At 45.7% G+C, this 24,879-nt stretch overlaps 1 protein-coding gene across 1 annotated transcript in view; it reads left to right on the top strand.

Annotated features, from left to right (window-relative positions):
* Window positions 1-24,879, top strand: part of GALNT17 (polypeptide N-acetylgalactosaminyltransferase 17) — a gene marked incomplete at its 5' end in the record, with an annotated part of 214,860 nt that overhangs the window by 122,003 nt on the left and 67,978 nt on the right. Inside the window, one exon of the mRNA XM_009645101.2 lies at window positions 15,911-16,028. Within this exon, the coding sequence (XP_009643396.1) occupies window positions 15,911-16,028 (118 nt within the window). The remainder of the gene's footprint in view (window positions 1-15,910; window positions 16,029-24,879) is intronic.

Genomic DNA, 24,879 nt, shown 5'->3' with positions numbered 1-24,879 from the left:
CCCGCTCCAACAGGTCCATGTCCTTCTTGTGCTGAGGGCTCCAGAGCTGGACGCAGGGCTCCAGGGTGGTCTCTCCAGAGCGGGGCTAGGTAGCCCAGGGTATGGGCTTTTGCATCCAGTTCTGGAGTGTGAGATGTGGAATCAAATCCTGGGTTTGTCTGTGATCTCTTTCTGCATACATGTGCATGTATGATGGGGCTAATATGCTGCGAGCAATGCACAGGAGTTTTCCATCAACTACATTGGCCAGCTGAGCATTTTTTTATACAATTATTTTAGCAAAACTTTTGGGAAGCTTCTGTGAGTGTGAGGGAAGAGTCTCCCCTATCTGCATCTCCCTGATTCCAGCAAACCACCTGGGACAGAGAGAGATGGAAACCACACTGCTTGCACAGAGTTCCTGCTGTTTATCCACTTTGCCCACATGGGAGCCAGAAGCCTTCCTGCTCTTTTCTGTCAAATTAAATTAATGGGGAGAAAAAACAACCACACAGATGCTCTAAATCCCAGGCTAATACTGCAGAGTTTTGGCTCTTGCATCTGATTCTCAGTGTGGTTCAAAAGCAACTCTGGAGACACTTGAGGCACTTAAAAAGGCAAAAGAGGAACAATTTTTGTGTTTAAATTGAGAGCTGAATTTTTCGTAGAATCATAGAGTGCTTTGGGTTGGAAGGGACCTTTAGGGTCACCCAGTTCAACCCCCCTGCAGGGAGCAGGGACACCTTTAACCAGACCAGGTTGCTCACAGCCCCATCCAACCTGGCCTTGAATGTTTCCAGGGATGAGGCTTCCACCACCTCTCTGGGCAATCCCTTCCAGTGTTTCACCATCCTCATTGTAAAGAACTTCTTCTTTATATCCAGTCTCAATCTCCCCTCTTTCAGTTTAAAACATCACCCCTTGTCCTGTTGCAGCAGGCCTTGCTAAAAAGGTTGTCCCTGTCTTTCCTATAGGCCCCCTTTAAGCACTGAACGGCCGCAGTCAGGTCTGCCCGCAGCCTTCTCTTCTCCAGGCTGAACAGCCCCGACTCTCCCAGCCTGGCCCAGTAGGAGACGGGCTCCAGCCCTTGGATCAGTTTTGTGGCCTCCTCTGGCCCCGCTCCAACAGGTCCATGTCCTTCTTGTGCTGAGGGCTCCAGAGCTGGACGCAGGGCTCCAGGGGGGTCTCACCAGAGCGGGGCTAGGTAGCCCAGGGTATGGGCTTTTTCATCCAGTTCTGGAGTGTGAGATGTGGAATCAAATCCTGGGTTTGTCTGTGATCTCTTTCTGCATACATGTGCATGTATGATGGGGCTAATATGCTGCGAGCAATGCACAGGAGTTTTCCATCAACTACATTGGCCAGCTGAGCATTTTTTTATACAATTATTTTAGCAAAACTTTTGGGAAGCTTCTGTGAGTGTGAGGGAAGAGTCTCCCCTATCTGCATCTCCCTGATTCCAGCAAACCACCTGGGACAGAGAGAGATGGAAACCACACTGCTTGCACAGAGCAACGTGCATGCGCTTTGGCAATTTGACTTTGGGCAGGGGGGAGGGCATTTGATTTTTCCAAGATCACTTGAAGTCTTCTCTCGGCCCCGTAACTCTTCGCAGCCAGCACAGGACCTGGAGCTTAGCTCCAGATTAAATGGCCCCAGTCACAAATGCACTGGCATGAGCTCCTGTGGCCGCTTAGGGGCAGAACCGTTGTGCCCTGCGGATTCAGATACAATTTTTGTGCAGGGGAATAATTAAGACAAAGGTTGTGACAGTCACAGCACAGCACCAGCCATCTGCTTACTTTTGCTCATTGTATTTTCAAGTATGGAGAAGAGCCAAGGGGAGAGCGAGACGGGCTTTTGGCTTTAACCGTATTGAAAACGCCAGATCATCCTTCTGTAAACGGCTTTGACTTGGCTCTTTGTAGGCAGCTCAGACCTTCTCCTGCCATCCTTGCATCTCTCTGATAGCACGTGCTCTGCTATCGTAGTTCCTCTTTCAGCATTTTTTTTCCTTTTTTTTCTTGTTACTTAGGTGACTGGGTTATGAAGGATGTTCTCACCCGCTCCAGATTTAGGGCTGGAATCTCATAGTGCTGCTGGGGGTTTTCCGTAAGTGATGCCATGTGCATGGATTTGCCTTTTCCCTTGAAAACTGTTGGAGGGTGGGGGAAGTTTTGCAAACCTTCAGGTGGATGGAAGCATTTTTATCAGTATTAATTATAACGAGCTGGTTTGGCCTCTGCAAAGGCTGAGGCTCTGGATCAGCGTAAGAGTGATATGTGTAACATTGAGGATCTGAAGCCGTTGGAGCTACTCATGGTTGATGCCAATGCCATGTTTAGGGGTTTGCTGAGTTGGAGCCTATATGAAGGTCAGCAGTAAGCACTGATCCTATGGAAAATGCATACTCTAAGCTTTGTTCACTTTTTAAATTGAAAACATATTATTAAAGTAGGTAGTGTTTGTGTGAGTAAAACCAAAATTTGTCAAAGAGTATTTCTAAATGCTAGCGGCTAGATATTTATGAGAGCAAAGTTTTGGCTTGGTTTGGTTTTTCTCCAGTTTGGGAGATGCAGCTAGCAGGACAGTTTGTTTCCACGGTGCCTTTTGCTGTACCCTGCTTCCCCTGTTAATGCTGCACATCTGTGGGCATAAAGCAGCAGTTTCTAAAGATGCGTGTGCTATACAGTGGTTTGTATGACAGTGGTCTTTTCTTCTTGAAAATTGCTAGCCAGGAGGAATGTCTAAAATATATCAGAAGCCATCAGTATGGATTGGTTTTCTTAATTCGGAGGAAATTCTTCAGTGAGAGGATGCCATTTCGTTCTTAGCTGTGAAAATGTCAGATTCTCGCCTCGCAATTAAAGCAGGGATGGTAAAGTGGGGCCTCGATAAAGTGGTTCTTCAGTGTAGCATTAATGCTGAAGTGTTCAGATGCGTTTCACGTACAGATTATGAACCATTTCATTCTAGCATTTGCCCTGTGCGGGTTCTGTACAGGTTACCCTGCAGCTTCAGAAGAGTTTGGGTTTGCTGTTCCCTCCCTGGTTTTGACTGACTCCTTAACATGGCAGCGTGCTGTTAAACAGCAGCCTCCTTCTGCCCTTGCCTCTGGCAACCGAGAGGTTAAAACTTTCCTTCTCTCCTTTGCTATTCTGTCATCTGTACTTAGACTTAAAATCAACACGTTTTATTCCGATTAAAGGCAAAAGTGGAGGGAAAGTGCTTTTGGCTCATGGTGCTCTATAGAAGGAGAGGGCGTAATTGTTATTCCACGTAGAAAAACTGGCAGTGATTCCTGCACATGCCTTGGTTTTTTGTCTTTCCTTCCCACTGTTAATTTTGCACAAGCAAGAAACCTCTGCAAAGATGCTTTAAAAACAAAGATTAAAATAACGTTTGTCCAAGAATCAGAAGGCAGTTTAGGGTAGAAGGCATGGAGCATGTCCTTAGATGGTGAAATTGCAACTCATAGTTTGGTTCCACAGTCTTTGGATTTGCAGGACTCTGCAGACGACCCACTGACGAGGGTTTCCCTGCTAATCCGACTTCTTTTCTAGGAGTTCAGAAACTGACATCCGCTCCCTCCAGTTTTTTCCAGACCGTGAATTCAATCACAAAATCTTGACTTGTTTAAAGCCTGCAGCACGCTGGAGGTCTGCCAGGGCAAACTGCAGATCCCTTCCCCTAGGGAATCTGGTGCTGCTTAACTTTTAGGCAAAACACAAATAAAAGAGTCAGCCTTTTGGCCACAAACATATTGTGGCGAGGGACAAATGCTTTGTTAGCAAAATGAGAACGGCAAAGCCTTGGGATTCTCTATGCAAAAATGTCACCTTTCCCTAGAAAATGGAAGCAGCTCCCTCCCTGCTCCCAGCTGCGTTTTTACACATCACACTGCAAAACCATACTGCAGAGCTGAAAGACTCGACCGTCTCAAATACCCTCTGCACAATCTGCACCGTGGCGGATGAAGGGCAGTGCCCTCCGCCTCCCGGAGAGGAGCCTGTGCCCGGCACGGGGAACCAGCCTTCCCTTGACCTTCTCCTTTTTTGTCCTGAGAACCCGGTTGCCCAATTGGATGTGAATTGCACGAAAGCACCTGCAAACGCAGCTAAATGAACATTTGTGCTGAGTTCCCCACTTTGACTGTGTGTAGCCAGCGAATGACATTGTATTCCTTGGGATGACAATTGGAAGGGGAAAAAGGACTGATTTTCTGTGTTTCCTTTGCTCCCTGAGGATGCTGACTTCAAATGAGCTCCCATCATGGTAAGTGTATAAGTGAAATCCTGGCTCCTCATCAGGTCCAATTCTTCTTGGGCTGATGCTGCCTTAACATGTGGCTAAGCCCATTCATCCTGACTTGCGCGGTCACCTAATTATCAGGTGCCAGAGAGCGCAAGCTGGCTGATGATGTGCACTAGTTACTTATGTGAGCAAGCTGTAATTCAAACACGTTTTTCTTTTCCTAAACATTGAAGGTGAACTCTTGCTGCCAAGGAGCTTGCCGAGAGCTTTGCCAACAACTTCAAGAGGGCCTTGAAGCAAAGTTCTCAATTTCAAAAATCAATGCAGTTGGTGGGTTTAAAAAACAAACAAACAAACAAACAAAACCCAAACAACCAAAAAGCCCAAACCCAACCATAGAAACCCCACCTGAAAAGCCCACAACAAGCTGACTCTGAGTGGGCTTGTGTTGGGTGTGCCCAGTTCCAGCACAAGTCAGTCGCAGGCTAGACCGTTGTGCTCAGGCTTTGAGCTTTGTACGAACTTGAAGTCAATCGATCACCTGTAACAATGTCTTTGCTTGCACTGTGGTCAGTGTTGCTTCACAGCACCTTTTCAAAGAGCACTTGCATCGGAAGTAGTGGTCCCAAACCTGTGCGCGTCTATGGGAGGAAACGCACAGAGCCTTAAAATTGGGTCTCTTGTGTGATAAACGTACCTGGGATGGGAGGCGATTTCTGCTGTTGAAGCAGTTCGCCTTAAGTTGTCTGGCAGTTTGGTTAAATCCCTTTGCAAATATTGGGACGTCTGACTTGCGGTTGGGTAGATCTGCTCTAATCCAGATGGAGGTGAATTCAAAACGGCCTCTCCACCTCTGAGTTTCCTTACCTGGCAATCATCTTTACCAAGTTTGCTTTTACATTTCGACACAGTTCTTCCATATTCATTTTTCTTTTCTGTCTGCTTTGCTCAGTGTTTAAAATAAAATAAACCCCAAACCCTGAGAAATGAGAATGACATTTACTATTAAACGCTGGAGGCACAAAATGTATCTGTTATATTTCTCAGGAATTGTGCTTCTGCGCTATGGATGCGTGAAGGGTAAGATAAACCTGAGAGCTGCCCTCCCTACGAATAGGCTCGTATCAAGTAGTTGTCAAAATAAATGCATTACTCAGATTCTTTGAGGTGCTTACAGGGCTATTTCAGTGCACTCTCATTTACCCACAAAGCGAAACTGCTCCATCTGCCAATAACCATTACTCACCTCCCTGTTCTTAGCACCAGCCTATCGTGCAAGTAAACACATTCGCCTAAATTCTGTCTGCAGAAATATCTGTGAAATTCCCAATAACTTCAGTCTCCTGTATCTTTAACTCCAACATCCAGTACAGCGATACATTGGAAAGCAACATGGGTCTGTGCAAAACTAACTGATAATAAGGAGCTCAGTCATCACCGAGCACATGTTTCTGATAATACCTTGAATTTAGTTTTTAGGAGGAATTTAGGTTTAGGAGGTACTTCGAAGTGTTTGAAGGAAACTAAGACCGGCCGGTGAGCTGTGTAGGTTTGAAAGTGACTGTGCAAAATAACCCCCTCATGGAAGAGGTGCTGTGTGACTGCATCCACGGGCACGGCTGGACCTAACGGTGGCGTTAATGTCACGCTGCTCTTTTATTCGTGTCACTGCTTAGGGGCCAGCTGTGTCACCAGGGACTTGTGCTCTGCTCCTAGCTATCAAGGGAATTACTTTCTGACTCTACTTTGTGACAGCCCACAGTTTCATTTGCATTTTTGTCCCCAGATGTGTGGGTTTGGCTTGCAGCATCTTTGTTACAGGCAATGATTCACCAAGAGAGGTTTCTCTTTTGGATTTCTGGGGTTTGTCTTGAGTGTTTGGAGAAGAAAAATGACATTTTGGCCATAAACAGAGCAGGTTTGTTCTAGAGAAATGCTCACACGCATAGCCCTCAGAGCCCATCTTCATATTATCACCACCTTTAAAAAGTCAATTTAACTGTAATATTGCATTACTTTCATTTTGCATTTGCTAGTCACTCGAAGTGAGTTTAGCTGGAGGAGTATTTTTGTCTAAAAGTGCTGCATCAGACAAAAGCTTTTTGGGTTTGCGTGACTAATCATGAATGTCTTCTTGTGGTGTCGCGTATCTTCATCCAAGAAGGGTGAAAAGGAGCCTCACGGCTGGGATGGGACCCAGCCACCACGTGGTATCTGCCTTCCGAAGCCTCTGGCTCAGACTGGGCTCTATAGGTGCGCATAAGTGCAGATGTGTGCTTTGTGCAATAGATGTGGTGATGGCACAGCCTCCTCCAGCTGGAGATTTTGGAAGAAAGCGGTTGTGGCCGTGTTTCTGCACGGAGCTCATTTCCTTCCACATGAAGTGCTCCACAGCTGGGTGCACAGCCCCTGGGATGTGGGAACCCAGCAGATTGAATGGGGACACTGGTTTTCCTGTTCTTGGGCAGAGGCTAGGACACAACAAGCTACCCAAGTCCCATTTTGGGTACCAAGGAGTCTTTGGCAGCTCTGACCCGAACGAAGGAGCAGGGGGTTGAATTGTACTCCTCCAGTTTGGTGCTTTAACCGGGGCATGGCTTGTTGCTGCATTGGGCTGAGAGTTGTGTCTGAGGCAGAGAGAAGTTTGTTTACCTGTGAAGTTTGTTCGCTGTGATTTTTATGCTAGGTGGAGGGGAAGAACATGACTGAAAGTCAGCCGCTTTGCTGCCCTTGAGGAAAAAAAATACTCACATTAAAAAAAGAAAAGTAAATAACATGTTCCTGTTAAGTGCCTGTTAGTTATACATATTGCATCTAAAAGTAATTATCATTTAATTAGCAGTCTAGCAACAGTGGAAGGAGATGAAGTTATGGTTACATTGCATTTATTACTGGGAGCAAGTGAAGGGATGTATTCCTGATGAAGCAATTCATGCAGAAGCAATTTGGATCAGCCCCTTTGATGGGGGCAAGCAGCACCACGGATCCCAACCCACCGGGGCTGGGGGCTGCAGCGAGCGGGATGGCAGGGCCCCAGAAGTGGTACCAAAATGCGTTCACTGCAGGTTTTCCATAACTGGTATCTACTTTTTCTATGAGGAATTAGATGCTCCCATTTGAAAACCAGTGGGATTAGGATTAGATATCCAATTAGATAAGCGTGTACAGTCTTTGACACCCGACTCTGGTCTCCATTCCAGGTATTTCTAAGGATAAGCATTTGGTCTTTTTTTCTTTCCCTTTTCCTCCATCCACGAAACATTTTGTTATAATAAGTCAGGGGTCGGAAATGCCAGAAGATCACACATTGGAGGATATAAAGTACAAGAAATCTTTCACCTTCCTAGAGATGAAATCCCAGCATTCGTCTGCTCTCGTGCCATTGGCAGTTTTGAAGTGGTGCAAATGCAAAGCCTTGCCTCTAGGACTATATAAAACCATTGGCATCTTGAGGAACTGGGAAGCAGTTTAAAGACGTTTGCTGCCTAGCTGTGTGTGTTAGATCCAGGTATCCAGGAGGACTGGTGAGGGCACCTCCCGCCCTGCTCAGAGCTGCCCAGTGAGGTGGATTTCAGTTGCTGCCAATTAATAGAAATGAGGTTTTAAACTACTTCTGGCGAAACTTTGAAGCCAGTCCCTGATATTGCCCTGGGGAGTTCCGCATCTGTAACGTGGAATAAATAGATCTGATTTGCATAGGCAAACACTGCCGTTTTAATGGAAAGCTCATGTGAGACTGAAACCCCCTGAATAAGCTGTTCAGGAGGGTGCTTGCTGCTTATATTGAAAAGGCGACTGATTGTCAATAGTAGGAAGAGACTGAGGCCTCCTGGTGATGAATCTTCTAAGGTACGCGCCCTCCGTACCTGTCCTGCACGGAGTCCCAACTGGTGTCCTGCACCTGGCCCGGCAATACCCAGCGTGGGGAAGACGCTGATTTACTCTCACCTCCCGGCTCAGATTAAAATTGCAAACTGCTTTGTTTTGCTAGAATTTTATCTCATGTTAGTTAACGTGTTTTAACTAATGAGATAGAAGAAAACAGCTATTCTCCTAGCAGAGACAAGGCTTGGTGGCTTAGCTCCTGGGTTTGATTACAAGATGTACTCTGGCTGGATAATTTCTCTGCAAGTAAAATGTGACAGCAATTTCCAGATCTGCTGTGAGCGTAAGACCTTTAGGGGACCAGTCATATAGGAAAAGTAAAGCCAGGTTAACTAAATACTGTGCCTTTCTGACTCTTCATCTGTGCTAATCTCTGCTCCCCTTTGTATTCTGTCTTGATGTGCAATAGCTTTCCAGACAGGGAAAGTATTTTTCTTGCTATCTATACGTTTTTCAGTGGCTTCCAGTATGAGCCAGTGCATGTATAAAAATCATGCTCTGTTTTATCTCAGCCTCCAAAACTGAGACTGTGTTGCCTCTCCTATAGGACTGTCCCTAATAAATCACTATGAGTGATCACTATTATTTCCCCCAATTCTGCCTTTGTGAATAAATGGGATGCCATTAAGGGTCAAACCCCTGGCATACTGATGTTTGCAAACATGCCGTTGCACGTACGGTGGCTTTTGGGACAGAGCCTCTTTCCCCTGTGCTCTAGGGAGGCACCAAGTGGGAAAGATTGGGTTCCCCCTGAGCGCCTGTCTCTGCGCTGCCGCCAGGAATAGCTCTGCAACTGCCATTAAATTAGCTAAAATGAAGAGCCATCTTTTTAAGTATATCCCAAGGGAGTAATCCTGTAATTGCAACTATTTCCTCAAAACCGTTCCTGAACAGAGACTGAGTCCCATTTGAAGGGTAATTATCAAATTTACTTTCTCCAAGGTGACTTCTTCAGGTCTTGTGCTCTGAGTTACCATTTTTAGACTCAAAACTGCTCACCTCAAATGCTGTGATGCAGCATTGCTTCCCTGTGTACAGAGCAAGTGGGACTGGGACCATTGCAGTTAGCACCTTGCACTATGGCCAGCGCCTGGGCGAAGGATGGAGAACAGCCCCGAACGCCGTACTGTGTGCAAATTCTCATGGCCCTGAGCAAGGCTCTCTCCCATCTCGCAGCCGGTGGTCTGGAAGGGTTTCTCAAGGTTGGTGACCTTTGCTGGCGTCCCAACAAGATGGCTGGGCAATGGGCATGTGGCCGAAGTGTCTTCTGCACCCAAGCAGCTGCAGAAATGGGGTGAGCCCTGATCCATGTAATGGAGATCTTTGGGGCTGGAGTTTTATTTCAGCTGACAACATACATAGAGTTGGGGCCTATTACTACCTGCACACGAGCATTTTGACAGCCTATAGCAGCATATTCTGTGTGAAAACTCCTGCTAAAAGCACCGAAGAAAATGGGACCATAGGGGTGAGTGTCCAAGCATCCAGTGATTTTGAGTGCTGAGACATCCCTTGGGTTTTCCAAAATACACAAGGAAGGAAAATATTTTTAGGCAATGACCTTGGCTGCAGTTTTTATCCTGGAGGGGAAACTTTACAGTTGCGTTACAGTCCGGAAACTTGGACATGCAAATAGAAATCTGATTTGGGCTTGCCCGCTGTATCTTACATGCTGTGGGCACCATAGGGTTGTGCACGTAGCTTGCGTGGCTGCTGGTGGCTTAAAGCAAGGCTAGAAACAGCAGACTGTGTGCGTGATTAACTACCAGTGCTTTTCTCACCATAGATGACTTAAACTGGGGGGGCACCTGGCATACATAACAATATTGGTAGTTAATTCAGCAACTTCCACATTGGAGCTGCTAAACTGATCTATAAATGCTTTTTCCCAGGAGCATCTAGCTCTTATGCTCATCTGAGAGATGAGGAAACAGGTACAAAGAAGTGAAATGCTTTGCCTGAGGTCCCAGAGTCTCCTTGACGTGGAGATCGGAGCAGGCATTCAACAGCAACAAAGTCAAATCTATCTTCAGCAAGGTCACGGACATGAGTACACATAATAGGTATTTTAAAAAATACATCGTTTTCACAGCTTCTGTGCCATTAAAAGTTTAAGTCGTATTAATCTCCAGTAAATTCAGAAAAGGCATTCAATCTAGCATCCCTTTAATGTGGTATCTCTTATTTTTAATTTGTTTCGCAGATTCCATAGTACTTAGCAACAGTGGGGAAATAAACCCATTCGAAACAGACAATTAACCAAGGTCACTGGGGCAGGGAAGCTAGAATTATTCAAGAAACAACTATTACAGATGCCATCCTGGGGATAATATTAAGCAAGGTATGCTGCTGTGGACTAAAATGCCGTTCCTTCGTAGAAATTTTATTACGTTCTCATGAAAGACATCCAGCTTTTATCTGCCCAAGCCATTACGCAGGCAGTGAAGGGAAGCTGAGAGCGTGGCCCCTGCCTGACTCCACATCTGCATGTAGATGCCCCGCTGTAGGAGGCAGAAGCAATATATATTTCTCCTTTGGAGATGTGCTTCATGTGTGACATTAGTTTTTGGGCTGTTGTGATCGGCATCTTGCCCTCATGCTCGCACGCTGCTGTTAGCCGCCTCCCGCTGCTCCCCTGGTGCTCTAACGCGCTTCTGTTACCGCAAACTTCTTTAAATTAATGATCTGAAGTTCACTTTTAAAGCAAATACTGCTCCATAGCACACATGCAGGCCCTGTCTGTCCTGCATGTTTACTTTTGGGAGAAGCTGGGACGGGGCTAAGGGGTTGCCATGTGTTTGCTGTTGCAGTTGAGGAACTTGTGGGGAGGAGGGCTGCGAGGGCCAGCACCGGGCAGGAGGGTGCCATCTCGTCCTCATACCTCTTCCTCGTCCTCGCTGGTGCCTCCTGGGTGTGACTGAGCCCTCTGAGGACAGGGGAAGGGGAGCAAAGCGTGGTGGTGGGGAAGGGCTGATGAGGACAGCTGGCAGGCTGGGCAGGGCAGGTTTGCCTTTGGACCTCTGGTTCACTCTGCCTGGCCCTGCCATTTCCCCTGTAAGGGGGTTGTTGTGCCCTGGTGTAATCTCATTTCAGGGGAGAAAGGGGTTGTTTTCCACCTCCGGGCTCTGCCTGAACCAGTCCTGTCACAGCCTGGCCACTCCACGGGCCCTAGGGGCCGGATCAGGCTCCAGAGGGCAGCTCCCAAGGGTGTGGGTGGTCACCGAGCTGAGTGCAACTGAAAAATGGGCTTGTTTTCCAATTAATTTTTAATTTCTTCAGTTAGCAGAGACGCTGTCTCTCTGCCATCCTGGAGCCATTCTGCTGCAATCGGACTGGGCCCAGTACATGGTTGGCAGTGGGCTGGACCAGCCAGGAGGCAGCCGGAGTGGGAGGGCTCCAGCCTGGAGCCCCTTTGCAGGGCTGAGCGGTCCCCGAGCCCCAGGGACACAGCTTGTTGCCAGCTCCGAAGGGTTTTGCACGGTCTCTGGCGGTCTCGCTTCCGCACAGCTGCTGCCCCACGGAGGTCTGCTGCCTGTGGGCAGGGGCTGCTTAACCCTGCCTTACGACCAGAGGGCTCAGTCCTTGACGCCACGTACTGGTATTTAATTCCTCTTACTATAAACCTGTGTTATGCATCCCCATCTTTATTCTGTAATGTGTTCTCTGTGCCACAAATGCAGAAGCACAGAGGTGACGGCACTGACAGTTGTTTCTGTTTGCAAATCGGGTCCTTCATGTCATCTATGGCCGAAAGAAAATCAAGGGTTTTACCATAGAGTGCTATGTGAAGATAAAGATGGTGTTCATCCTTACCCTGGCAGAGTAAAGGGAAATAATTGATAGGCCACTACTTAAACCCACAGGCTTAATTTGACCAAATTTGATAATTAACCTGAAATTTTCTACATATTACGACTTTGGTAAATTTAGACCACAAAGCTCAGAGTCTCCCAGTGCTGAGACGCTGGTGGTGACCCCCAGCTGAGACGCAGAGGTGCAGATGCCCAGCAGAAGTGGGAAATTGTGCGCCTTTTGGACAAGCCTGCAATCTCAATATGAAAAACAAGAGGTATGTTAAATTAGGAAGGGGCAATTTGGGAGAGGGACAAATAACACCCTTGTGGGCAGATACAGGAGCGTCCCAGATGTGCTAAATGTGGTGCCGTGTCCCCTAAAGCAGTGGGAATGTGGTGGTGAAGGTTGAGCAACTCTGTGATTGAAGTTTATTAAAAACAACAGCAGTTTAATGGAAACTGGACACCCCAGCGGTTCTTAAAGTACATTCTCAGCCTTCCTGCGCTCAGTGCTATGACCGCTAATTATTTTTTTAATATCTTTTTTTCTACATATTTTATAACTTGCGCTTTAGTATAAAATTGGAAGCAAAATCCAATTGTGTAGGAAAATTAATTTCCTTGAATTGAAGAAGCAATCTGCTTGAGACTTTTTAATCATTAGATGGTAACTGTGCACTAAAGAAAGGAAGACCATTAAAGTAACTTAATAGACTAGGATAAACGTTTTTCCCTGTATCTTCTTCATCTTTATTTAGAGATCCAGGCTGAGGATATTTCATAAAAGCTGCTCTTCTTGACCTTTCGTCACTTATGGTATAGAGGAGCCAACCAAAATAATGGCATGGAACTAACGCTGTGGACTTCTGGATACAAACCCAATAATTCTGCTAAACGTCTCTGTTCATCTTTTTCTGCCAAATTTTGCTTTTCCTTTCTCATTAAAGAAAGAATAGCTATCGGGACAAATAAAAATGCATTTAGCTGAGCTGAGCTGTGTGATTTTTAAAAACAAACTGTGTTAATGCTTTTAATTAAGGGGCAGAGGAACAAGAGGCTTTATCAGCTCTTTGTCTGCGGGCCATTATTTCATTGTGGATGGGCTATCCATTATTGTAAACGTCCACCTTTTTGAAGGATTTACTACAAAATCAAACAGTGTATTTATTTAAATTGTTGAGCACCGCTTGATTCCTCATTTATTTAATATGGAGGCATTGTTACAAAGAAGAATGTAGCACTTAATTTGTATTGCTTGAGGGACCTCAGATCCACTCGGGAGCACTGCTTTGAATGCTTCACGGTATCGTGTGTTGAAAATGGAATGTGCAGCAAAATGAAGAGGAGAAAAAATTTGAAGGTGACGTTACAAAATCACAGTCAGGCTGTTTCCAAGACCATTTGCGAAAGGCTCAGTGACTCTGTGGTCTATAAAGTGAAGTCATGTTGCAAAATAATGATGGAAAAAGCTTTCTTGGGGTGCAGCTCCAGTGCTGTTGAGTGGCTTCCAGTTCAGAAAACCTTGTTCATCTGGTGGTGATTTCTCAGTGGTCCAAATTATTGGATCAGAAATGCTGTTTCATTTGCCTGAAACTTTCACCTAGATTTTTTTCTGGATTTAACTGATCTCTGAGTGCCTTCAGCACACCTAACAGGTTTTGACTGGAGACATCAGAGGTTCCTGTGCTCCCCCACACCTTTTCCCCATGGGGGAGATGAACGGGGTTGTTCACGCTCTGTGTAAAGCCAGAGCAACGTACCCTTCTATTTAATTCCAGGAGGTAATCTAGGATAATGGAGCTATTAGATTTGGCATCTCTAACGTGGTTATCGTTTCAGAAAGAATTGTTTCTGCTAATGGCAGTTAACTTGCTACAAATAAAGCAATAGAATTGAAATCTTAAGTACTAGAGTGGCAGCAAACCATGAAACATTATACCACTTATTGGAAGGAAGGCTGAGCTAGCTGTTGGGGAAGGAATCTATTGAAAAAACCCTCTGATGGATTCCAATTCTAACTAATTTAATGTGGCAGCAGCATTTGGCTATTCTACCAGTCTATTAAAAGTATTAAAATGTCTATAAATAATAATCCTGAAGTGGCTAGAACTCTTCATCCAAAGAGCTCAAGGGTTTCACAAAGATTAATTTGGCTGGCTTTCGGCGGAGTGGCGCTGTAAGGTCCTTGGGGGTTATTGAGCCCTGCCCAGGGTGTGTTGGGGACCCTGGACGCTCCTCTGGCAGATACGGGCATTTTGCATGGTGGGGATGGAGAGGTTGAGTGTGGGCCTGATCCTTGTTATCTATAAGCTGTGTCTGGGTATATTTGAGCACACGTTCCTCCTCTACAAGCTGTAGCTGCTTAGACTGTGCTCTGCAGCATGCACAAGCTGTGTAATGTGCTTTGAGCCAGGACTTCGGGGCTGCTGTTAGAATACATGATCCTGTTGCCCCATTTCTACCTGAAGACCAGGGTCCCTCTGAAGAATGGGTGTTTCTAAGTGTTGTGAGACTTCCAGATACGCAGAATACCATTGGTGTTACACCCTGCAAGTCTTCCCCAGGCAGCACAAGGCGAGCGTCTCCTAGGCCCAGGCGAGGAGCTGCAGAGGTGATGGCCATCCCATCCCACATGGTGGAGCTTCCCGCTGCTCGAAGCTTTGAGCTCAGGGAGGGCCGGGGGGATCCCGTAATCCCGTAGCTCCCCATAAGAGCAGACTCTGGCTGTACCTTAGCATGGCTTAGCTGTAAAATTCATTGTCTCTTCCCTGCTGATCCCTCTAAGTGGATCCTTGTTTTTTTTTTCTTTACAGCATGGATTCACATGAAAGCAAGTTAAAGAGGAGAACGGTTTTTATATTTCTATTTTAGTACAGAAAATGTCCCAGGGGGTAAACTTTCCGCATACCATAACTGCAACAGATTAGTGTATCCCCAAGCAGCAAGAGCATAATGATACGGTTTTGTTCAGTGCCGTGCTCTGTGGCAAAGTGTAATTTTATGGAGAGGGTCACAAGTGTTTAACCACTCAAAAAATACTCCCAAACGTGCTCTCAGCTTGTGCAAATCAGAGCAGCATCCTCCTCTCAGGGAAGCTGTATCAGATGGAGATCTGGTCCAGCGTTTGCAAAGTAACGAGGGAGGGACGGTGCATGTGCATGTGGCAGCCAGGGTCATTAGTAAACACAACCATCTATTACACCCTTGAAATTGCGTAGTTATTATAAATTAACCCTGACACTGAGTTTTTCCTCAATCTTTCTGCTATTCTATTGATGTCAGTATTGTTAGCACTGCTCTCATTTATCTCCATTATTTTCTGTGACCGGACATTGTGCTTGGCTGCTCTTGCAGAGGTGGGGGCCGAGCAGCACCGTTAGCTGGAGGGCACGAGGTTTCACAGGGTGAACGCGACAGCTTGATCTCTAACCTGGAGCCCTGTCGATACTGGTGGAACTGGGCAGATGACACAGCAGGTGTTTCTGCAAGCTGCTGTCTTGAGTATTTAAAGAATTTCCTTTCTCAAAATTGCAATTTACCTTGTTGTCGCTAGTTGATAACAACTCCTTTGTGATATATAAGAAAGGTGCTAGTTGGAAACATTGTTCACAAGGCACGGTAAAAACTAGTGTCTGTCCTGAAGTCTACGGTTACCAGACATGCTGGAAGAAAGTAAGAGAAAGGAAATGTTATGATTGTATTTCCTTCACAAATGGGGAACGGAAACCCCAACAATTTGTGCCCTTGGCCATAGACAGAGAGCCAAGAACTGAAGGCTTCTCAGTCATTTAATCCTAGGAGAACTCTTTCTCCAGTCTACTCAGTGGAATGAACTTAAATTTGGGGCAGTTTCATTGCAGTGGTAAAATCATGTCTTCAAAGAGCTTACTCGTTGCTGCAAAGTATCTGAGATAACTTGGCAGAAATTGGCCCTCGGTTCATTAAAAATTGGAAAATGTCAATAATTGTGCATTTCTGTTGGTTTTCTTTTTGTACAGGACGCCAGCGATGATCGGTTGCTCATTTGTTGTACACAGAAAATTCTTTGGAGAGATTGGGCTTCTCGATCCTGGGATGGATGTGTACGGAGGGGAGAACATAGAGCTCGGCATCAAGGTTTGTGACACACTTGCGAGAAAAATTGCACCTAACGGTATTTAAGGAACCCGAAGCAACACTTTAACAAGTTAGCATAAACAGTTATTAGAATGCTTGAGGGGACTGAGCATTGATGTGGTTTAGAGCATTTTAATTCAAGTTTAAGGGGGAAAATGACTTGCTTTTAGGCGTGAGTGCAATTTTTTTCTTTCTTGGATGCTTATCTCTCTGACCTGATGCCAAAAGAGATGAAATGGCATGACAGTATCTCCAGGCCCTGGTCATGTTGTCACACTGTTAGTCTAAGTTATAGGTATCTTAAATACGAGGGAAAATATAGCGCTGCTTTTGTCACGTGAACAGTGTTAGGGAGTTTGGTGGGACTCATGTGAGTATCTCAAGACGACATAAAGCCTAAAAATACTATACAGGCATTTAGCATCTGCAAATAAAATCAGTTCACAAGCAGGCAAGACCAGCTTTTTTTAAGTGAAACTCTAATAGCCATGTTTTTAGAGCCGTCTCAGTGCCTCTGTGCAGACATTTGTCGTTACAGAATCCACTGTGACAACATCACTTGATTACTATGTACGATATTAGATCTGGCTTAGCGATTCAAGTGTTTACATACAGTGAAGTGATTCATAAGCAATGTCCTCCATGTTCAGCAGCAACCTGGGATGGCAAAGTCTAGGGAGATTCTTCCAGGCATGTTTTAAGAGTACAGCACTTGTACGTTAACAAGCTGATAGGGAGAGGCTTGAGACTTATAACTGGAAAATTGAATTGACTGTGCTGTTGTAAAAATGAAAAATCATTGTTCAGCTCGGAGATTTACCAGAGGATATTTGCTTTGCTGGCATATCAGAAGAAACTTAAGAAATCTATTGTTATTGGCTACGGGGAGCAATCATCCCACTTAACCAAGGGAATGGAAATTAAAGGCTTTAAATATGCTACATAGCTCTTCTCTATATGAAGTAATTATTGCACATCATGCAGCTCACTTCTTTGGTCTAGACAGAACCTGGTCTCCACCAAGCCTCTCTTGTGGCTCTCCTTACTTGCTTATGGGATTTTTTTAATAATATCATTGTGGAACTGGTCTTCTCACAATTAGTAATTCAACCCATCTGCTAGTTTTTGGGGGGATTTCATGGAAGATTGGCTTCTTAACTGGAAAAATACGATGGATGTCTCAGGGATGAGCGTATGTCCTCTTCTTTTTCACATGCTGAACTTACTTTGTAGGAAGGCTATCTAATAAACATCCTCTTGGAAAAAAATAATCCCTCTCTTCCTCAAGTGACTTTCCCAGGCTTGCATTTCCAAGCCATATGTTTCCCTCCTGCTTGCCCACTCGTATGCTGTGTGTTCTGGTCAAGGTTTTAACAATATTGGTGGTTTTGAGAGGCAAAATACTAATGAAATCCACCTTGTCAGACTGTGTAGAAAGAAGATTTTTAAAGATTCCTGAGCTCCAAAATCAGTCTGTGTGCAAGTGTGTTATTGAGTGAGCAAGGGTTCATAATATCACACAATCGTTTAGGTTGGAAGAGACCTTCTCATGGCACATCGGTCCCATTTAGTACATGTTGGCCCTTGTGTACACGGGTCAGGTAGCTCATACGGAGAGCGATCCTGGAGATAGTGTGTCTGCAATCGCCAGGTATTTGGGTTCCACTTCATAGTAAGATTTCAGTTATGAATAGTTTACCCAAGGCGAGTCATTGGATGTGTAAGGAGATGGAGTGTTGTTATGGATGCAAGCAAATGTCAGGTCTGAGATGAAAGTATCGGTTTCTCATAGTCCTGATGTACGGAGGTTGCCAGCCCTTCCTCATGTGCTTGTGACCTGCTGTGGCTGGGGTCTGTAGCGGCCTTATCACGTTACCGGTAATGTAGGACTCTTTGTTAATAAAAGGGATTTAAAGGATCGACATGAACAGAAAATTATTAGGCTTTTTGTGGGTGTTTTGCCTCATAAGTGGCTGTCTGTTGTCAGAAAAGTAATTTGGTGGTTCCTTTTTTGTTTCAGTGATTCTTGGATGAAAATAAATACAGAAAGTATTTATTTTCCTTTTGATGCTGGTACAAATTCCATCATCTATCTGAGAATCGTGTGGCATTCTTTAAATGTTATATTCTTGTATTACCAAAAACGCTCAAAGAACAAAACCAAGGTAATAAACCCATTCAGGCTATGAGAAGGACGTGGAAAAATTGCCATGTTTCAGACAAAAGCACAAGCTAACTATATTATGGTAAAAGTAAATACAAGTAATCATAGAATCATGCTTTGGGTTGGAAGGGACCTTTAGGGTCACCCAGCCCAGCCCCCCTGCAGGGAGCAGGGACACCTTTAACCAGACCAGGTTGCTCACAGCCCCGTCCAACCTGGCCTTGAACGTTGCCAGGGATGGGGCCTCCACCACCTCTCTGGGCAACCTGTTCCAGTGTTTCACCACCCTCATTGTAAAGAATTTCTTCCTTATATCCAGTCTAAACCTACCCTGGTTTAGTTTAAAACCATCACCCCTTGTCCTGTCACAGCTGGCCCTACTAAAATGATTGTCCCCACCTTTCCTCTAGGCTCCCTTTAAGCACTGAACGGCTGCGATCAGGTCTCCCCGCAGCCTCCTCTCCTGCAGGCTGAACAAGCCCAACGGAGAGCCTGTCCTCACAGGAGAAGGGCTCCAGCCCTCGGATCATTTTTGTAGCCCTCCTCTGGAATAACTTAATAATCTGAATAGCAAAATGAAATAAATACTAGAGAAGGTTGGCTTGTCCTAAACTAGACGGGCCAGGGCCATATACTGCACAAGAGTCTTGTTCTATTTATATGCTTAAAATACTCTAAAATAAGCTGTACTGTACCTATGTGTGTTGAAATATACGGGCCACAGGTTTCTTTCAGTTGCTGAATTCAGTTAGCTAAACGAGAAAGCTCCTGCGTGAGCCGCTTAACAAAATAAATCCCCATTACTCACATCCACAGAGGTGGCTCTGGGCTCGCAGTGCTCCCGTACGTGTTGGGAAGCATCCTTGGATTGCTCAGATAATAATAATAAAGCCATTAAGCAAGCGTGTGGCTGCCCCAGGCAAATTCTTGTTCTGCTTGTGGGGTAGCGCTGGCCCTGACAAGGGGAACATGCTGTTCTCTGTATTATTGTATTTTCTTTTATCACACTGGAATGTCTCCAGAAGGTTGTGCTTATTGACTCCTCTTGTCCCTGATGTCCACTACTTCACTTCCAAGGCAGAATTGAGTCTAATTCCCCTTTTCTTGGCAGAGAGCAGAGAAGTGTTTGCTAAGCAAGGCAGGTTAGCCTAATATTTCAGCTGAGAGGTTTTCAACGCACTTTTTCTCCTTCCCCCCCGCACCCCCCCGAAGTGTGCCTTGCAATCAAATTATGATAGCACCAGGTGGTTCTTACTGTGTTGACAGCCACAGGGACCAAATGTTTGATCTATTCCTACGTTAATAACTCCCTCCGGCTTGTGGAAATCTCATCCTTGTGCCCAGCTGGTGACCAGATGCCACCGGTGAAGCTGCTGGAGCTGGGGCGGGTGGAGACATCTCATACCTGGTCTCGGTCTTGCCATAGGAACAGGGAGAGCAAATACTGCTCCATGCTTCCACCACTCGTCCTGGGGAGCGTGCGGGTGCTGCGGACCACAGCCTGGCCCAGCTCCTGCTGCGGGTCCCAGAAAGAATTAACATGCCCTCTCTGAACAAGTTGCGAGCCAACTCTCTTAACCCTTTGTCGTACTGAAGAAGTTTCTGCTCTGATTTTATAAACCTGGTGTCCAGTTTCCATGGCTTGAAGGTCTTGACACTGGTCTGGGTCCCCACCAGCCCCACGTGTGGATTTTGGCTCAGAAGCTTCTCTGCTCCTTCTGTTAAAGATGTTTATTTTATTTTAAAACTGTTTGTGGCCCTGGCTTTTAGTGGCTGTGCGACTAAGCTGGAAGACTGCTTTTGCTGCGTGTCTCACTTTTTTCTCTGCAGGGAGGGTTTCATGGGTTTTCATGGTTAGTCACAGACATTCACTAAAGATGCTCCGTAAAATTGCACGTGTCTGTTTGGTTAAAGATGCAGAAGGCTATTGCGTGACTGTTGCCATGATTTCAAAGGCTGGGATGGGTTACAAGGTTGTTTGCAGAGTATTTTGTGCTTCTGTCATGCATTGCTAATTAAACTTATTTGAGTTTGCTTTTAGAGATTAATTTAATCAATAAGGATATTATTACTCCTTTGATGGTATCATTTGTACAAATTGTCACTTGAAGAAGGCAGTTAACTGAGAATGCTTATTAGCTGATCCATCCCACACCTTATTTGTGTAGTAAGAATCGATTATTGGATTCATTAAGAAAAGCACAATTCAGGGATCCCTTTGAGGTTTAATGACTGACTTGAGCCACTTTTTACTATAAATGTTAAATTGTCGGAAGTTTGGTTTGAGTCTTTTTACTATTTCCAGAGGAAAAGCACAGCATGTGTTCTTAATATCCCAGACTTTTTTCCCCAGATTTGTCATCTAGCTTCAACAGGACAGATTTCTGGTGCTGCCGAGCCAGCAGTTGTGTGCACGGAGCAGACAGGGTTGCATCCATGTGCGTAGCGGTAAGGGTTGGGAATATTGAGCTTTGCAAATCCAATGGGTACAAGGAGAGACTGAGCATATTGTTGTTCGTGGGGATTTCTTTAATAATCAGAGTCTCATCCTGCAGCCGCTCAGGCGCATAAGTAACCTCATTGCACTGGCAGTGACATTGATCCTCTCCCCGAGGGTACCGTGCCTGGGTCTTTCAGAAACCCTTAAAATAGATTAAATAGCATTTTAATGGTACAAATCTCTCGCATGCATTTCATCCATGAAGGAGCCCATTTTGTTTATATGAGTAAGATTGCTCATAGGCTGAAACATTGAGAGGGTCACACACACACACACGGGAAAGCTCTCAAATAGGTATATTTAGATTCCACCAGGGAGTTTGACTCTTTCTGCATTCATAAAATCAAATCCTTCTCTTCCTGTATACATTTTCCACAAAATTATGGCTATATCTTTTGTTAAGAAGAATAAAGTGAGGGTATTTGGAGCAAGCAGTTCTTTCACCATCCCTGGCTTTGCTAGGTCTGAGGCGAGGGGTGGGCAGCCTGTATCCAGCCCTGTGTGAGGCAGAGAATCTCCGCCGTGGGGTGTGGGGTGGGAGCAGAGGGAGGAGCTCAGGGCTGGGCTATGAGTCATGAGAAAGATGTTTTAATTTATTTTTCCTCTCTTTTTGGGAAAAAAAAAAAAAAAAATTATATCCGCTAGCACAAGCTTGCTTTCCCAGCTCAACTGGGAACATGGGCTCTGGTGTGGATACCCCCGTCTTTATATGACCTTGTGCAGGTCTCTGAAATGGAGAGTGATAGACACGAGCATAATGGGGAACACGTAAAGTTGGATATTTGGCTAGGTTTCTACTTGCATGAACCTAATATCTAAATACTTGGTGCCTGTCATCAACATGTAAAAATATCCCCGGTTAGAGTGGAATTTATTTTTATAATGTCAAGCAAACGCAGAGACATCTAATACCAGGTGCCACGTTTTGACTCGGCAGTGTGTGTTACTGCTGTCATTCGAAATGTTGTTTTGCCGGGGGTTTTTGTTTGATCTTCTTCAAATGTCTCTCTCTCTCTCTCAGTTCTTCTGATTAATATATCAAAGTCTGGGTGCAGGCAGAGATGGCTGATGGTAGGCAGCACCTGAAATCCCTTTTTAACCACCCTGTCCATCAGTGCCTGGGCGTGAATTACAGCCTGCGCCTGCCGAGGCTTGCGGGATGGTGGTGGGATCTGGGAGATCTGTGATGATGCGTTGTTACATTTTTTATCACTTTGAAAAATAGGGAGCTGAAAAGCATGTAATTTATTCATAAGGCTTTATTAGGCTTGTGAGGGTTCACTCAGGCGCAGTAGTTAGGGTTGAATCAAGTTTCTCGTGATGTGCAGGGGTTTTTTCCCCGTCTGTACCTAGCTTTGCTGAGACTGAATTAGTCATGAGATTACGCATGTGGCAGGGTTTTTTGGGGAAGCGTGGGAACAAATCAGCCTGAACTTCCGAGGGAAGGACTTCGAGGAGCACAGAGAGGGGTTGCTGCGAGATGCCTCCCAAGCTTTATTTGGGGTTGGATGCAGGAGGTGTCGGCGCATCTGGTTGCAAGGAAGGAGAGAACGCGCCTTTAGGCTGAAGGCTTTCGGTAGAATTCCCAGATACCAGTTGATTATCTGGGGAGTATGTACTGTTCAAATATCCCCTCTTTTAACATTTCTGAGAATTTATACTGAGGAACTGCAACCTTTGCAAAGTTGGTAAGATGTGGAGGATGCAGAGGTCAGTGCCAGCGGTGGGGAATGCCTGAGTGCGGTTGCTGGGGCAGGGGATGAAATTCTGGGCTTACCTATCAGGGAAAGAAATTTTGGGGTTAGAGCAAGACCCAGTTTGAAAAGTTGAGGGCTAAACCTTGGTAACAGTAACGGGGAACCACTAAAGGCTGGGGAGGTTCTATTTAACAGACATTGGAGTTAGGGTTGGACCAGCCTGACCCTCGGGGTGAAGCTGTGGGTGGGTAGATGCCATCTCCCTCCTCTACCTCCAGGCACAAAAAACCTCCCTGTAGCATGGAGCAGCGGGAGCAGCGGTGGGTTTGATGTGGACTATCACAGGCCTGCCTGTGGCTTGCCAAGGCCCCAAGGACTCTGCCAGTTTAGGAAGTACGAAAAAAACCCAACACACCACTCCAAAAAAAGCCAAACAGAAGAAGACCCCCACAACCTAAATCTGCCAACAATATAAACTCAAGACCAGCTTTTAAAAAGTATTTTATCAGCCAGGCACCGAAATCCACTTAGAAATTGGGGCTTAGGGCTGTTTCCAAATAAAAATCAAGTTTACTTGGAATAAAATAAGAGGCAGAGTAGGACTGACCTTGGAAAAGGTCTTAGAAATATAGCTTTAGAAATAGTGATACATTGGTCATACATTACCATCGTGTACAGCCACAGTCTGTTTATTTGTACCTGTATCCCTGTTAGAGAAGTCAATTTTGCTCTTCAGAGTGATTGTTGTGTGGTTGGAAGAAATATTTCCAGCACTGAACAATATCCAATCACTGCCGGCATTTATTTTAAGAGCAGGAATCAGTACAAGTATGAATTCAGATCCTATGTTTGGCATTTTAGTTGTCAGCTCAGTATTTACTGTAGGTGCTTAAAGATGCTTTATAAGAAGCTCTGGTGTAGTTTCCCAAACTGGTAAAATGCTTTTCATCACAACCGCCTCCATGGAAATGGAGCCGTATTTTGATTATTTTCTAAACAGGCTGTAACCTCTGCACTGGGAGCCGGCGAGCGGCTCTGCTCTTAGCATCACAGTGCCTGGGCGGTTTATAGCTGTCCCTCCTCGGGAAGGGAATTGCAGGCAGGCAGCCGCAGAGCTCCCATCTCTCTCTTTCCTCTTGATAGAAAATGATTTGTCATCCCTGCCCGTTACCCACTGACAGATGGGGACAGGTAGAGGCGGGGGGGAAGGGACCGCTATTTTCGCCCCACTAGGTTCCAGTATTTTTACTGACACGTTGATTTTTATGCCGGGAAGACACTAATTGTCTTTGCTGGGAAACATGATGTGCAATAGGCCCTGTGTTGCGGTTGAGATTCCCTGGTAGATGAAGAAATCCATTTTAGGACACAGCCATGCCTTATCTTCACTTGAAACTCTGGCACGTGTCAGCTTTTTACTGATCTTTCACAGGTTCGGTGCCTCTGGCAGGCGGTGGTTAGGGGTCTGCCAGATGTTGGTTTAACACACTGGACTGGAGTCCACTCGGGGCTTGGGTGGAGAAAGCGAGATGTGGAGGGCAGCCACAGCATCTCTGTAGCTAAAGGGGCTGTGGAGAGCAAGGGCACGTGGCCATGCGGGTTCATAGAGGTTAATCAAAGTTTGGTTTATTTATGCTTTTCACCAACGGTTTTTAGAAAGTAGACCCTAACTCCTGAGAGAGGTTCTGCAGCGCTTGTGCTTGGCCTAACTCTGCTACTGTTGAACAGAACCATTCCCATGTTGCTCTTTCCACTGAATTTTGTGGGATTTGAATCTGAATTTCCCTGCTGCTGTAGGGTTTGGACCCCACGGTCATTGTCCGGTGAGGTTGTTCCAGGGGCTCCTCAAGCACGGCTGCTCACACCCATGTCCAGGCTGTGGGCATCAAAGACAGCTCCAGTATCCCCAAGACAGTATCCCCTATCACATGCTGTGTTTCTTGGGCATAAGCCCTTGAACTTCTCCTGGGCTTCCAGCTCTCCATCCTCTGTGGAGAACAATACAGCAAAGGAGGCACCCTGAGTCTCTGCTTTCTCACCCTTTCCTGCTTGTTGCTTAGGGGCACATCCAGTCCTGGCCTTGTTCCCTCAATATTTTATGTGGAAATGCCTGAACCCCACTAGGTGTGGGGTTGGGGCAGGGGCTTAGGGTGCTTCACCACCCATGTTTTGTGTTACGGCTGTTGGGGTAAAATGCAGCAGGTACGTACATGCCAATGCGTGGTCTGCCCTGATGTTTGTGTCATTCTGGGGAAGGTGTTTGTTAGGTGGATTCAGGTTATCTTGGCAGCCCTGCCTTTGATGCTTGGCCAACAATTTACTTTCTTCTCCAACCCCAGAGATACCTGTGCTGCCATCCTGTGCGTTTTATCCAGCCGGCCCCTTCTGTGTGTCGTGTTGGTGTTCACTGCAGGCTGGTGTGGCTAGGAAGCAAAGGGGTCGGCACAGGCGATGCCAGTAGGCTTTATGCAGCCATGCTTTGGCTCCCAC

This window comes from Egretta garzetta, unplaced genomic scaffold, assembly GCF_000687185.1.
Source record: "Egretta garzetta isolate BGI_Z169 unplaced genomic scaffold, ASM68718v1 scaffold108, whole genome shotgun sequence".
Taxonomy (NCBI): Eukaryota; Metazoa; Chordata; class Aves; order Pelecaniformes; family Ardeidae; genus Egretta; species Egretta garzetta.
The sequence above is the reverse complement of the archived record's forward strand: the minus strand, read 5'-3'. Positions and strand labels throughout refer to the sequence as shown.